Here is a 15672-nt window from a genome sequence, read left to right as displayed (position 1 = left end):
ACCAGGGCAGTCTCCGAGGCGAAGGGCTCAGGAGCAGACGCTCGCGCCGGGGCACCCTTGCTGAGGTGGCAAAAGCTCAGGGCGAGAGCGGGCAGCCCAGCCCCCCGCCTAGAGCGGGAAAGGGCGGGGAAGGGCGAGCTGCTGACGTGGGGCAGCTCTGACGCAGCGTGGGCTGGGACGGGAGAGACGGCGGCCAAACCCCACCTATAAAAGCAGCCCCAGGGAGCGCGAGCGACCAGGAGTGACGGCGACCAGGGCGTGGGCATCAGAAAGGCGTGGCGCGTCAGTTGGCGCGGTCAGGGTGCGCAGGGAAGGCCGAGTGCCCCCATTCCTAGCTCCAAAGGGAAACTCAGGCAGTGGTCATCGCCCTCCCAGGAGAACACCTGGCAGCCATGGTCACCACCCGCCCGAAAGCCTCCGCCAGAAGGAACATGGTGACCCAGACGGAGCTCCCGCACCAACACGCAGCCGTCCAGGTCGCCGGCTGCAGGGAGTGCCTGAGCCTGTCGCTCGTACCGCAGGGCAGTGGAGACGGCAAATGTCTTCGCTGTGAGCAGGGAGATGATCTGCTCAGCCTGGGGGCAGACCCGAAGGAGGAGTTGGAAAGGCTGAGGAGTGTCAGGGAGTGCGAGAGGGAGACAGACTGGTGGAGCCGCACCCGACCGTCCCTGGGGCCAGGGCAGCAGGCGGAGGCCCCACAAGGAGCGGAGGATCCCCGGCCCTCTTGCCGGCAAGCAGAAGGAGGGGAGCCAAGAGATGGGGGAATGGAAACAGGTCCCTGCCCGGGGAGGCAGGCGAATCCCCTCCCGGCCTCCCTCACCTCCCCAGCTGCCCCTACACAACAGATACGGGGCTCTGGGAGCTGAGGGCCAGGCAAGCGGGGAGGGAGGTGAAGGGGAAGGTCCAGCCAGGGGGTGCCGAGGGCCAGTCAGTCACCCCCACGGATTACGACTGCCCCTGTTAAGAAAAAAAGGAGGGTGATTGTGGTGGGTGATTCCCTCCTGTGGGGAACTGAGGGCCCGATCTGCCGCCCGGACCCATCCCACAGGGAAGTCTGCTGCCTCCCTGGGGCCCGGGTTAGGGACGTTACTAGGAAACTGCCTGACCTCGTGAGGCCCTCCCATTATTACCCGTTGCTGGTTGTACAGGTGGGCAGTGATGAGATTGCACATAGAAGTCCTAAAGCAATGAAGAGGGACTTCAGGGCACCGGGGCGATTGGTCACAGGATCGGGAGCGCAGGTAGTGTTTTCCTGAATCCCGTCAGTGGCAGCAAAGAATGCTGAAAGGAATGGGAAAACTCACCTGACTAACAGGTGGCTCAGAGGCTGGTGCCATCGGTGGAATTTTGGGTTTTTCGATCATGGGGAGGTTTACACAGCACCGGCCCTGCTGGCGGCTGATGGAGATCGGCTGTCTCCAAAGGGGAAAAGGATTCTCGCCCATGAGTTGGCGGGACTCATTGAGAGGGCTTTAAACTAGGTTTGAGGGGGGAAGGGGATATAAATGGGCCCACTAGTGAGGAGCCCAGAGGCGGCATGGCAACGTTGGGGGCAAAACCGATAGCCCAGCTCAAGTGCATCTACACCAATGCAGGTAGCATGGGCAACAAACAGGAGGAGCTGGAGGCCCTTGTGCAGCAGGATGGCTATGACATAGTCACCATCACAGAAACATGGTGGGATGACTCTCATGGCTGCAGTGCTGCACTGGATGGCTATAAGCTCTTCAGAAGGGATAGGCAAGGAAGGAGAGGTGGTGGGGTGGCTCTGTATGTTAGGGAGTGTTTTGACTGTACAGAGCTCAACAGTGGTGATGACAAGGTCGAGTGCTTATGGGTAAGGATGAGGGGGAAGGCCAACAAGGCAGATGTCCTGTTGGGAGTCTGCTATAGACCACCCAACCCGGATCTAGAGACAGATGAAGCATTCTACAAGCGGCTGGCAGAAGTCTCACTAGCCCTTGTTCTCCTGGGGGACTTCAACTTCCCAGACATCTGCTGGAAATACAACACAGGAGAGAGGCAACAATCTCAAAAGTTCCTAGATGTCGTGGTTTAGCCCCAGCCAGCAACTAAGCACCACGCAGCCGCTCGCTCACTCCCCCTACCCCGATGGGATGGGGGAGAGAATCGGAGGAGTAAGAGTGAGAAACACTCCTGGGCTGAGATAAGAACAGTTTAATAATTGAAATAAAGTAAAATAGTAATGCTAACAGTAACAGTATAATAATGATAATAATAATAATGATACACGAAGCAAGTGATGCACAATGCAATTGCTCACCACCCGCCGACCGATACCCAGACAGTTCCCGAGCAGCGATCGCTGCTCCCTGGCCACCCCCCCCAGTTTATATACTGAGCATGACGTCATATGGTATGGAATAGCCCTTTGGGCAGTTTGGATCAACTCTTCTGGCTGTGCCCCCTCCCAGTTTCTTGTGCGCCTGGCAGAGCATGGGAAGCTGAAAAAGTCCTTGACTAGCATAAGCAGTACTCAGCAACAACTAAAAACATCAGCATGTTATCAACATTCTTCTCCTACTAAATCCAAAACACAGCACTATGCCTGCTGCTAGGAAGAAAATTAACTCTATCCCAGCTGAAACCAGGACACTAGAGCATGTGGGGGATAACTTTCTGACGCAGCTGGTAAGCGAGCCTACCAGGGGAGGTGCTTCGCTTGACCTGCTGTTTACTAACAGAGAAGAGCTTGTGGGATATGTCGTGGTCCGAAGCCATCTTGGGCTTAGCGACCATGATATGATAGAGTTCTCGATTCTGGGTGGTGTAAAGAGGAGGGGCAGCAAAACTGTTACCATGGACTTCTGGAGGGCAGACTTTGGCCTGTTCAGGACACTGGTTGGGAAAGTCCATTGGGAGGCAGTCCTGAAAGGCAAAGGGGTCCAGGAAGGCTGGGCCTTCTTCAAGAAGGAAGTCTTAAGGACGCAGGAGCAGGCTGTCCCCATGTGCCATAAGACCAACCAGTGGGAAAAACGACCAGCCTGGCTGAATAGGGAGCTTTTGCGGGGACTCAGAGAAAAAAGGAGAGTCTACCACCTTTGGAAGAAGGGGCGGGCAACTCAGGAGGAGTACAGGGATCTTGTTAGGTCCTGCAGGGAGGAAATTAGAAAAGCAAAAGCCCAGCTAGAACTCAATCTGGCCAGTGCGGTAAAAGACAATAAAAAATGCTTTTATAAATACATCAGCAATAAAAGGAGAGGCAAGGAGGATCTCCATCCTTTGCTGGATATGGGGGGGAACATTGTCACCGAGGACAAGGAAAAGGCTGAGGTACTTAATGCCTTCTTTGCCTCTGTGTTTAACAGCCAGATCAGTCATCCCCAGGGTACTCAGGCCCCTGAGCTAGAAGATAGGGACGGGGACCAGAATAGAGCCCTCATAGTCCAGGAGGAAGCAGTTAATGACTTGCTATGTCACCTGGACGCTCACAAGTCTGTGGGACCAGATGGGATCCACCCAAGAGTACTGAGGGAGCTGGCAGAGGAGCTCACCAAGCCACTTTCCATCATCTATCAGCAGTCCTGGTTAACAGGGGAGGTCCCTGATGACTGGAGGCTTGCCAATGTGACGCCCATCTACAATAAGGGCCAGAAGGAGGACCCGGGGAACTACAGGCCTGTCAGCCTCACCTCGGTACATGGGAAGGTTATGGAGCAGTTCATCTTGAGTGCACTCAACAGGCAAGTGCAGATCAACCGGAGAATCAGGCCCAGCCAGCATGGGTGCGTGAAAGGCAGGTCCTGCTTGACCAACCTCATCTCCTTCTATGACCTGGTGACCCACCTAGTGGATGAAGGAAAAGCTGTGGATGTCATTTACCTGGACTTCAGTAAAGCCTTTGACACCATCTCCCACAGCATTCTCCTAAAGAAGCTGGCAGCTCACAGCCTAGGCAAGTGTACTTCTCACTGGGTAAAAAAATGGCTGGGTGACTGAGCCCAGAGAGTAGTGGTAAATGGAGTTAAGTCCAGTTGGCGGCCAGTCACGAGCGGTGTTCCCCAGGGCTCTGTTTTGGGGCCAGCCTTGTTTAATATCTTTATCAATGATCTGGATGAGGGGATTGAGTGCACCCTCAGTAAGTTTGCAGACGACACCAAACTGGGTGGGAGTGTCGATCTGCTGGAGGGTAGGATGGCCCTGCAGAGGGACCTGGACAGGCTGGATCGATGGGCCGAGGCCAACTGTATGAGGTTTAACAAGGCCAAGTGCCGGATCCTGCACTTCCGTCACAACAACCCCATGCAACGCTACAGGCTTGGGGAATTCACAGAAAGGGTAGTCAAGCATTGGAACATGCTGCCCAGAGAGGTGGTGGAGTCACCATCCCTGCAAGTGTTCAAAAAACGGGTAGATGTGGCACTTGGGGACATGGTTCAGTCTAGTCTACCCTTGACTGGTTTAGTGTGGACTTGGTAGTGTAGGTTAATGGTTGGACTGGATGACCTTAAAGGTCTTTTCCAACCTAAACGATTCTATGATTCTATAATCAATGAAACCTCCAAGAAAATAATATGAAGGTTACATGACTTTAGGAGGAAGTTTATTGCACTGACTAAACCAAGTACAAAACGTGAACTACAGTAAACCAAAATGCAATCAAATGATTAAATTTTGGCAAACACAAGCATATTTCATCAAGAACTTGAGCAACGGAATACAGCATTCAAACCAACATCAACTTAAGATAATACTGCAAAGCTAAGTTAAAGCACTTAATAACATGAACAGATTTAACATAGTTTTTATAAAATAGTTCACGGCTGCACCCAAGCCAAAAAAAAAAAAAAAAGAAAAAGAAAAAGCCAAAACCCAAACTCCACAGTAACAGATGATAATATCTGTGTTCTGAGACATCAGCCTGGAGTAAATGAAAGAAAGAACATACAGGAAAATAAAGTAGTTTATCTAAAGAAAACCTAAAGTCTGGAAGAGAAGATAAGGGTAATAAAGGATTTGTTTTATACTTACTGCTGAATGAACAGAAAACATAAAAGTGCAAAATAACTTGAAGAGGATAATTGCAGAAATCACAAAAGCAACCCACAGTCACCAAAAAAAAAAGAACCCAAGCCACCCTCATGAAGGGAACCTGAACTGTTTAGAGTCATGCCCTCAATGTCTTTAAGGCAATGACGAAAGTTAATTAACTTTGGTTGAAGTAAAACATACAATACTGTAACAGTCACAGCATACCAGTATCTCAACATGTGTCTAGCTGTTTCTTTCAGAGTATCAAATCTTGACTTTGAATTCAAAGCCAGAAGGATAAAATAACGTTTCCATTATAATTTTTTTTTATTATCATACAAGCAGCAATTATCAGTTTATTCACTACTTAGGCTCTTCCTTGGGAGTCAAATAGTTTAGTCTTTCCCTTAAGCAAAACTTTAGAGCAAATTAACATGGAATCTCTAAATTCTCTGAAATACCATAATTACAAGACACTACTCACCTAAAAGATAAACCTGAAAGTCTTGTTTAAGTTTGTGTTTAAGTTTGATTCTCCTCATTTGAAAAGAATAACAAAAAATGAGGCATAAAACAGCAATTAAGGAAAAAAACCCAACAGCTATACTGAAAAGATTCGTATTTCTTAAAGAAATGAGTAGAAATTCTCAGCCTGCTCCCCATCCAGAATAAAACAAAAGATACAAGAGCCTGATGAAGATTCAAGAACCTTAATGAAAAGCAAATGTGTAAGATTCCATATTCAAAGAGTAAAAAAAGTGAGTTATTCAAAACTTCCCTCCTCCAAGAGAAATGAAAAATGTTTCATGTTAAAAACTGATTGTAGCTTGTTCTCTGTAGTCAGCTCTACTAGATGCATAGAAGGTGTGACACTAGAAAAATTGTGCCTAATGAAGGGGTTTGGTTTTGTTGAGGTTTTTTTAATGCTTTGCATGGAAAATTAGGGAAAACACACACTTGCACTATGCAGTGGGAATCCGATTGTTCCTTCACAAAAGAAACTCCACCAACTGAAGGACTCGGGGGTGGGGGGTCAGGAGCTGCAGCAGGGAGGGCAGGGTCCAAAGTGGCAACGCTCACGCCATTGCAACCAACTGGGGAATAACTCAGGCCAACCAGAGCAGCGACAAATGTTCTTTGCTGCCTCCCAAGATGAGAACTAGAAGGCCAACCACCTCAAGGGTGGCCATGGTGGATCCTCGTGCACCACTCCTGGGAAACATGTATGCTCAGTTACCTCTCTGAAACAGCTGTACACCAACACACACAGCATGGGGAATAAACAGAAAGAATTAGAGATCTGTGTGCAGTTGCAGGGCCACAATCTCATTGCAATTACAGAGACATGGTGGGATAGCTCACATGACTTGAATGCTGTCATGGATGGCTACGTACTTTTTAGGAAAGGAAGGCCAGCAAGGCAAGGTGGTCGAGTTGCTCTTTATGTGGACGAGCAACTGGAACGTATCAACACCTGTCTGGGGGTGGATGAAGAATGAGTTGATAACTTATGGGTAAGAATTAAAGGACAGGCTGACATGGGTGACACTGTTGTGGGTGTTTACTACAGGCCACCTGATCAGGAAGAGGAAGTCAATGAGGCCTTCTACAGACAGCTGAAAGTAGCCTCATGACCACAGGCCCTGGTTCTCATGGGGGACTTCAGCCACCCTGATATCTGCTTCTGCTGAAAACAACAACACAGCTAGGCAGACACAGTCTGGGAGGTTCCTGCAGAACACTGATGGTAACTTTTTGACACAGGTGGTGGAGGAGCCAATGAGAAGAGGTGTGCTGCTGACCTTGTACTAACAAAGATACTAGTTGGGGCCGTGAAGGTTGGGGGCAGCCTTGGCTGCAGCAACCATGAAATAGTGGAGTTCTGGGTCCCACGTGGAGGAAGCAGGGCAATAAGTAGAATTACAACCCCAGACTTCAAGAGAGCTAAATTTGGCCTCTTCAAGGACCTGCTTGGAGGAATCCCATGGGTTACACCTCTAGAAGGTAGGGGGGTCCAGGAGAGCTGGTTAATATTCAAGCATCACTCCCTCCAAGCTCAAGATCAATGCATCCCTATGAGAAAACCAAACAAAGGGGGCAAGAGACTTGCATGGATGAACAAGGAGCTTCTGGCAAAACTCAAATGGAAGAAGGAAGTTTGCAGAATGTGGAAAAAAGGACAGGCCACTTGGAAGGAATATGGGAACGTTGTCGGAGTATGCAGGGATGAAGTGAGGAAGGCTAAGGTCCACTTGGAATTAAATCTGGCAAGGGATGTCAAGAACAACAAGAAGGGCTTCTTCAAGTACATTAGTAGCAAAAGGAAGACTAGGCACAGTGTGGGCCCACTGTTGAATGAGGTGGGTGCCCCAGTGATGGAGGATACAGAAAAGGTGGAGTTACTGAATGCCTTCTTTGCTTCAGTCTTTACTGCTAAGGTTGGCCCTCAGGAATCCCAGACCCTGGAGGCAGGAGAGAAAGTCTGAAGAAAAGAAGACTTTCCCTTGGTCAAGAAGGGTTGGGTTAGAGATCATTTAGGCAAACTGGACACCCACAAAGCCATGGGCCTCAATGGGATGCACCCACAAGTGCTGAGGGAGTTGGCAGGTGTTATTGCTAAGCCACTCTCCATCAGCTTTGGAAGGTCATGGAGAGGTGCCTGAGGACTGAAGGAAAGCCAATGTCACTCCAACCTCCAAAAAAGTCAAGAATAAGGACCCAGGAAACTACAGGCCAGTCAGCCTCATCTTCATCTCCAGAAAGGTGATGGAACAGCTCATTATGGATGTCATCTCTAAGCATGTGAAGGAAAAGAAGGTTCTCAGGATCATCACTGATCCACAGGCAAAGAGGAGAATCAACATGGATTCACCAAGGGGAAATTATGCTTGACCAATCTGATAGCCTTCTATGATGGCATGACTGGCTGGGTAGATGAGGGGAGAGCAGTGGATGTTGTCTACCTTCACTTTAACAAGGCTTTTGACATTGTCTCCCATAACATCCTCATAGGTAAGCTCAAGAAGTGTGGGTTAATGAGTGGACAGAGAAATGGATTGAGAACTGGCTGAACAGCAGAGCTCAGAGGGTTGTGACCAGTGGCGTAGAGTCTAGTTGGAGGCCTGTAGCTAGTGGTGTTCCCCAGGGGTCAGCACTGGGTCCAGTCTTGTTCAACTTATTCATCAATGACCTGGATGAAGGGACAGAGTGTACCCTCAGCAAGTTTGCTGATGGTACAAAACTGGGAGGAGTGGCTGGCACACCAGGAGGCTGTGCTGCCATTCAGTGAGATCTGGACAAGCTAGAGAGTTGGGCAGACAGGAACCTAATGAAGTTCAACAAAGGCAAGTGTACAGTCCTGCACCTAGGGAGGAAAAACCCCATGCACCAGTACAGGTTAGGGGTTGACCTGCTGGAAAGCAGCTCTGTGGAGAAGGACCTGGGAGTCCTGGTGGAGAAGAAGTTAACCATGAGCCAGCAATGGGCTCTTGTGGCCAAGAAGGCCGATGGTATCCTGGGATGCATTAGGAAGAGTGTGGCCAGCAGTATCCTCCCCCTCTATGCTGCCCTGGCGAGGCCACGTCTGGAGTACTGTGTCCAGTTCTGGGCTCCCCAGTTCAAGACAGACAAGAACTACTGGAGAGAATCCAGTGGAGGGCTACAAAGTTGATTAGGGGACTGGAGCATCTCTCTTACGAGGAAAGGCTGAGAGAACTGGGTCTGTTTAGCCTGGAGAAGAGGAGACTGAGAGGGGATCTTATCAACGCTTACAAATATCTTAAGGGCAGGTGTCAGGAAGACAGGGCCAGACTCTTTTCGGTGGTGCCCAGCAACAGGATAAGGGGCAATGGGCACAAACTGAAACAAAGGAAGTTCCATCTGAATATGGAAAAAATTTTTTACTTTGAGGGTGACAGAGCACTGAGACAAGTTGCCCAGAGAGGTTGTAGAGTCTCCTCTGGAGATATTCAAAGCCCACCCAGATGTGATCCTGTGCAACCTTCTCTAGGTGAACCTGCTTTAGCAGGGGAGCTGGACTAGATCTCCAGAGGTCCCTTCTAACCCCAATCATTCTGTGAATTTTTGACATGTAAGAACTCTTACCATTTAATGCAACGTTCTTCTGAGTTATCACATTGCCTCAATTTTTTAAGACAAATTTATTAAATCAGTTGTGCCACATCCAACAAAATTTGACCTATAGTACTACTGGTCTAGCTCTTCTCATCAGACTGACAGTCCCATCTAACTGAATTGGTACATCTGAAAGAAATAACTAACAGTTAAAAATGTGTATCAATAATACCAATAATGTTGCATCTTGTCAATCGATATGAGTCAATTGATGTCTTAAAACAGATCATTTCAAATTTATTTATACTTGAATACTACCAGATTTCAAAAAACACAGCAAAAGGACAGTGGAATGAAATGAATTATTGCTTAAGATCTAAGAAAACTGTGAACTAACTTGCAGGAGTGCTTTACAAAATATATCCTGATTTACAAAATAACAAATAGGTAGTGCTGAAAGGGGAGTAATTCAAGGATTAATGTGATTGAATTAAGTAACACAAATGTGTGTAAGCGTATGTTCAGAAATTTTATTACTCCTAACAATACATGCAGCAGAAGAGAGTTAGACCATAGAATACTATATTGATACCAGGAAGGTTTGCTGCTTATTAAGCAGACACATTTTTGCTTGCCAACTGAAGTACCTTTTTCGACAAAGCTGATCAGAATAGCCGATTCTACAGTTGTACAACAGCAAAGATACTGTTAGCATTACAGAGACAATAGTATGGTATTAAAACCACTGTCAATAAATGCTTAAACACTACCGGAGTCCTTTCTGAAAGAATGAAAACTAGAGATTAGTCTTTAAAATACAAAATAACACTTGTTATAATGGTCTGATGACAGCGAAAATGAAAAAATAAACACCCCATAAGCCAAGTTTCTTTCCAGAAGACATCTTGCATTAAGTATTAGAAGGCTCCTGATCAGTTAGAAAATGTTGACACACTAAATTTCAAATTTTTTACAGTTGTTAATATGTCCAATTGTAGGAAGTCTGACATTTTTAAAGAGCAAAAGACAGACTTGTCAGTTGAGTGAGGTTCAAATATGAAATAAAAATAGCAAAGCAAGCTTTAACCTATGTGGAATTATTTTTTAAATGTCTTTTTTTGGATCAATGTTTATTTGTGATAATAAAGTAAAAGATATGTTTGCTACTTAACTTTGTATTTTACTAATTCAGTTAAAATGCATAACCCTGCATGTGATTGTCCTATATAAGCATTTCCCCAACAACACAGTTACATACATATTACTGTTGAAATGATTTGGCATGGTCAAACAGGTGTCTACTCCTCAGCCAGTCCAGTTCATGGTCAAATTTACTGGTGTAAATCCATCTTTACTGGCATTTTGCCATAATTTGTCAGACTCAAATGAAGCTGCTGAAGTTTAGACATGGACTTATCTCTGTCATCCTGGCAGACACAGTTTGAAACAAGGTTATCAGGGAGAAGCCTCGTGCTCAGTCTGCTTTATTCAGCACAGAACACTTGAATTTTTCTTAGTATGACTGATACATGTGAACCTCCTCTCTACATCAATAATCTACCCTTTCAGTCTTCTCATATTAAATTTTCTGGAAACCCATGAACTTTTAATATTATTGAACAAAAGTGCAGCATTTATAGAGCTCAATTCCAGAACAGACTAGATTAGTTTATCTTTAAAAAAAAAAAAAAGTTTGATGTTTACATAAAACAAACATAGACCCCCAAAATTTTTACACAGAGGGTCCAATTCTGAAAAGCACAGAAAGACTTGTCATCTGTGGCACCAAATAGTACAAGGGGGGGGGGGGGGGGAACAAAACCAAAAACCAAACCACAAACAACAGAAAATGGAGCTCAACAAAGTCTTTGTAAAATATTCCATTACTGGCTTTCTCCTCTTTTCCTGTATTGCTTATCACAGTGTCATCTAAATATCTGGGTCAGCCAGATTTATATTAAAAGGCTATGGTAAAGGTAAAAACACAAGAGATTGTTTTGTTTATTTTATTTTCTTTATAATACTCACTCTCCCTAACCAGTTCCCCCCCTTCATTTTGTCCTTTATCAACTCCTCTCCAAACTTTTCAACTTGTAGATCACATGAGCCAGGAACTCTATCAACAGCTTTTATTTGTTACATAAGGAAATTTCATTCCCAGGGCACCACCCATCTCATATACTGATAGAGATATGGGCCTATGAAGAAACATATTCTTAGGAAATGTAGGTATTACAATATATTAGTTAAATTTTGAACATGTGAGACTCCAGACTAAACCTAGTACATCTGATTTCTAATTTCATCAGATTCTTTAATGGCAATAAAGATGAAGACTTATTTTGAGAACAAGGAAGAAGTTTGGAGAATCTAACATAGCTGTTTCACCCTACAGGTTTTGAAGAAATTTGTGGAGGGAAGATGAAAGTGAGGGGAAGGAGGTAACTCTTGTATCAGATAAGAGGCCTCACATACCATAGATCTGCCTATATATTCCAAAGATGCCCAGTTAGTATCTACTGTATATTACTCGCAATATTAGTCCACTTTCAAGAAAGAGAAATAATATGCAAGTGAGAAAACAAAACCTTTCAAAGCCTAGAACCATAGAAAATCTAAAGAGAATCTGACAAGTCAGAAGGTAAGTCAGTGTAAATTATTTTTAAAAATTAGTAAAGTGATTCTTTGGGGGTTTGGGTGGTTTTTTTGGTTGTGGTTTTCCTTTTTTTTTTTTTTCTTTTTTAAGAGATATTAATGTATCGACGCATCTTAACTTTACGTTGATTCCCACAACTGAGTAAACAAATGTAGGAACTCTCATTTATAAAATTACAGATTTAAACCAAAATTTCCACGTGGAGAACTGATTCAAACTTAATAATCATTAACACAGCTTCCGCCCAGTTCACACCACCAAAAGGTTAAATTCTGTTGGTGATGGTAGATTTAACTGCTAACCTGTTTCTCTCTTTCTAAAGCTCTGTAATACAAACTAGGCTGAAAACAAACCTACAACTTACCATTGTGAAACCTACCTTTGTGAAACTACTGCTATTTTCTGAATTGAATAAACAAATATGATAAGAAAACAAATAAAAAGGTAATAATCTCTCTGACTTTAGACCTTTTGTGTTCTTTGCAAGCAACAGAGGTGCTGAAATCATTAGTTTCACATCTCATAAAACAACAAAGGATGTTTTGACTGGATTCTTTTTGTTGAGGGAGGATACTTTTAAAGAATCTCAGAGCCCTATTCAATGACCTTTTGAGATAAGTGGTGATAATTTAATCAAATAAAGTAAGGTTAAGATAGGGATGAACTATAAATAGATCCCTTGAATGTCTGATAAAACCTCAACAAGAAATAAAACCCAAAAGATTTCGCTAGCTTTTGTAACTAAGAAATTTGGACCAAGAGAAATTGATAATTTGGCTTCAAATCAGAAAACTACACATAAAAATCTTGGAAAATAAATAAAAGTGTTCAAAACTGTGATGTGATCTTTTTTCCTTCTTGCTCTCAGGGTGTAGTTAGAAGACTCCCAAGAACACAGAAACCAGCATTACATTAAATGTACAATGACTGTTACTCTTGTTAAAGATGAATCAAAAATGAACAGTGGCAATAGCTTTCAGCAAAAGCACCACTTCAGAACCAGTTTTGTTTTACAAGTACCTATACTCAAAGACGACTGCCTATGTCACATCTGTAACTGGCACCAATTCAATGCAGTGGTGTTTCCTGAACAGACCAACATTCTTCAGTTGATTCAGAACAGTGAGCGCTGCTCTTATATCCCACACCTGTACTCCAGCTGTTCCAATATATAAGTACAGGTATTTGATATCTACATAGATAACTACCAACAGCAAGTGCCTACTGTTACAAAGACATGATACTCCTTTTCCTGAAGCCCACAGTTACATCTAAAAGAATTATTTCCTCCCAGGGAAATCTTCCCAGATGAAGCTATGACTGTCTTAGCTTGGAACCCTAGGACTGGACCAAAAAAAAAAAAAAAAATCCACAAAAAAAAAAATCCACACAAACAAACAAAAAAAAAAACCCCAAACAAAATACTTATATAGATACATGCACCCAGGAAAACAAATAACCTTATTCTGTATTTGTCTGGATGAAATCATTAACAATTATGAATTATGAGCTATAGAGAAATTATATCCAAACTGTATTTCCACAAAAAACATCAACTGCCAGCACTGAACTAGCAGTATTTTTATTTTCTCTCTTCCAGTCTTCCTTTGTTAATTTGACCTGGGAAATATTATAAACGTATCTTCCCACTGGGAATGGAAAAAGTGACTACAAGTACTGTTGACAGGACGTACTATAAAACATAGGAGGGAGGAGGCAGAGTAGGTTAACATAGTGATAACTACAGTATTTTCTTCTTATTTACATGGAGAATAGAAAGAAAAACATCAGCGTAGAAAACTTCACTGGAAAAGTTAAGATTTATTAATGCAAACAAAAGTAAAGCCAACCTATTTTAGCTATGCAAATTCAGAAATAGTTCTGTATCTGCCAGTGAAACTCTGCCACAGAAAATGCCACCTTTTTTTTTTTTTTTTACTAAATTATTTTTTTACAGAAAAAGAATCCTAAATCATTCCAACAGTAATATTCCAACAATCAGGCCTTCCACATCCACAGATGTGTCCACTAAAAGTCCGATTAAAAGACAGCCCTTGTACTTTTCTCCCAGTCTGGAACCTCTTCACACTAGGAAGAAGCAGCAGGTATTGTTTCCGTAACTTTATATTAAAACTATATTTCAGGAAAGGAAAGAAAAAAAAAAAAAAGTGATAACCAAACAACTCACCACAACTCCAAACTGTTCCGGCTCAGACAAATTATTATACTCGCTCTTGAACTTGGACAATGCATTCAGTTGTTCTTGTTCAGGAAGATGTTTTATTAAATTCTATCAAGAAAAATAAAATAGGCTTAAGTATTATTGTAGGCAAATTGTATTACATATGCATCATTACCATACACTCCAAAGTTAGCACTCCTTCCTGCAAACAACAGAATGTAAATAGGCAACACACAAATTAATGTAACTGAGAGTGTAAAAAGCAAGTGATTAAATACTGCTAGCCAGCATCTTTTGCTGATTCTACAAACATTTCTGTAGTCTCTTTTTAAACATCATTTTTAAAGAAAGAATATGCTTGGTAGGCACTATGCAAGCAGAACACTAAGCAGCAAATACAATAAGAACTTCCAGTGTAACGTATCAAACTAAAGGATGGCAAGAAATATTCATGCTAGAGAAAAAGTTTTTTGAAAATGGATAATTAATTTTCTAGTGGTTCAAAACAAAAGCTTAAACCCATTAGACACTACTTAGCCTGAAAACTTGCCAGAAGCAGGAATTCAGAGGTGGGACTCAGCTTCAGCTGAATTCAGGAGTCCACATGTGGAGCTTGGACACCTACACATGTGAATGTCTTGTGAACACAGGTAAGGGAATCTAAACATGTCACCTTCATCTGATCATTTGAAGAGTCCTCAGACTCCCTGGAGCTTCCTGAACACTTAGACACCTATATTTATGTATAGACACCTACATTTAGGCACCTGAATCCCACTCTAATTACAATCAGCTAGGTTGGCTAAGCATGGCTATTCTGAGGTTCTGGAAGTAGATAGCTTCTCAAACATTTAATCATGGTATATAATTTGAGTCAGTAGCTCAGTTCAGTCCCTTCCCAAGATGACTACTATAACTACTAGGCAATAGTTAGGGTCCCTCTATGGCCTGCACTTTTTCTCAACTTATGACTCTTGTGTTCCTGGTTACACAGTGGCTAAGCTTCCATCATAGTAAGAAAAAAAGAAAGAGATCGTGTTTTTTCTTAAAACATTCTCTGGTCTACTGGTAAGATCACCCTTCTGAACTGAAATAGAGTCAATCCTTCTAACACTGAATCAAGTCTGGCAAACACAGCTATCCCACTACCTACTACCATATTTCAAGAAAGGATCAGAAAGACTAACTCCAGCATTTCCCCACTCGACAGAAAAGGCAGATACTTCAGTTAAGTCAAAGTCTGTTTTATGGGCATGAGGGTGTTGGGTTGATGATTGGAATGATGATCTTAGAGATCCTTTCCAATCTTAACGATTCCTAGTTTTTACTTTAATTACAAACGATACAGACACCAAGCCAGGAGACGTGGGGTTGCTACTCTACCCTGAATTGGTTTAGTGGTGGACTTCGTAATGTTAGGTTAATGGTTGGACTGGATGATCTTAAAGGTCTTTTCCAACCTAAACGATTCTATGATTCTATGATTGCTCTGCAAGTAAATAGCTGTGGTGACACAGAATCAACAGAAAAGAATTTACTTAAGTTAGTGAACAGGATCTCCATCTGAAAGTCTTAAAAGAAACCCCTAATTTTATCCACAAAAGATCCTAATTTCTTCTTCTACAGCAAATTCAGCCAGTTAGGATATACAAATTATCTCTCTGGGGCCAGAGAGATAAAAAGTCATAGCTATGCTTTGCTTAACATACTTCCCTAACTTAAGAAGAAACAATTCAACTCCTAACTAGCACCCCAAAAATATCCCTAA

General features: G+C 43.4%; 1 protein-coding gene across 1 annotated transcript in view; it reads right to left on the bottom strand.

Annotated features, from left to right (window-relative positions):
- The window catches only part of DIAPH3 (diaphanous related formin 3), a 277409-nt gene that overhangs the window by 132177 nt on the left and 129560 nt on the right, over nucleotides 1–15672 (bottom strand). Inside the window, exon 20 of the mRNA XM_075727918.1 lies at nucleotides 13911–14012. Coding sequence (XP_075584033.1) covers nucleotides 13911–14012 — 102 coding nt within the window. The remainder of the gene's footprint in view (nucleotides 1–13910; nucleotides 14013–15672) is intronic.

The sequence above is a fragment of the Pelecanus crispus genome, chromosome 1 (assembly GCF_030463565.1).
Source record: "Pelecanus crispus isolate bPelCri1 chromosome 1, bPelCri1.pri, whole genome shotgun sequence".
Lineage (NCBI taxonomy): Eukaryota > Metazoa > Chordata > Aves > Pelecaniformes > Pelecanidae > Pelecanus > Pelecanus crispus.
Note: the sequence above shows the minus strand (reverse complement) of the source record. Positions and strands in the feature narration are given on the sequence as shown.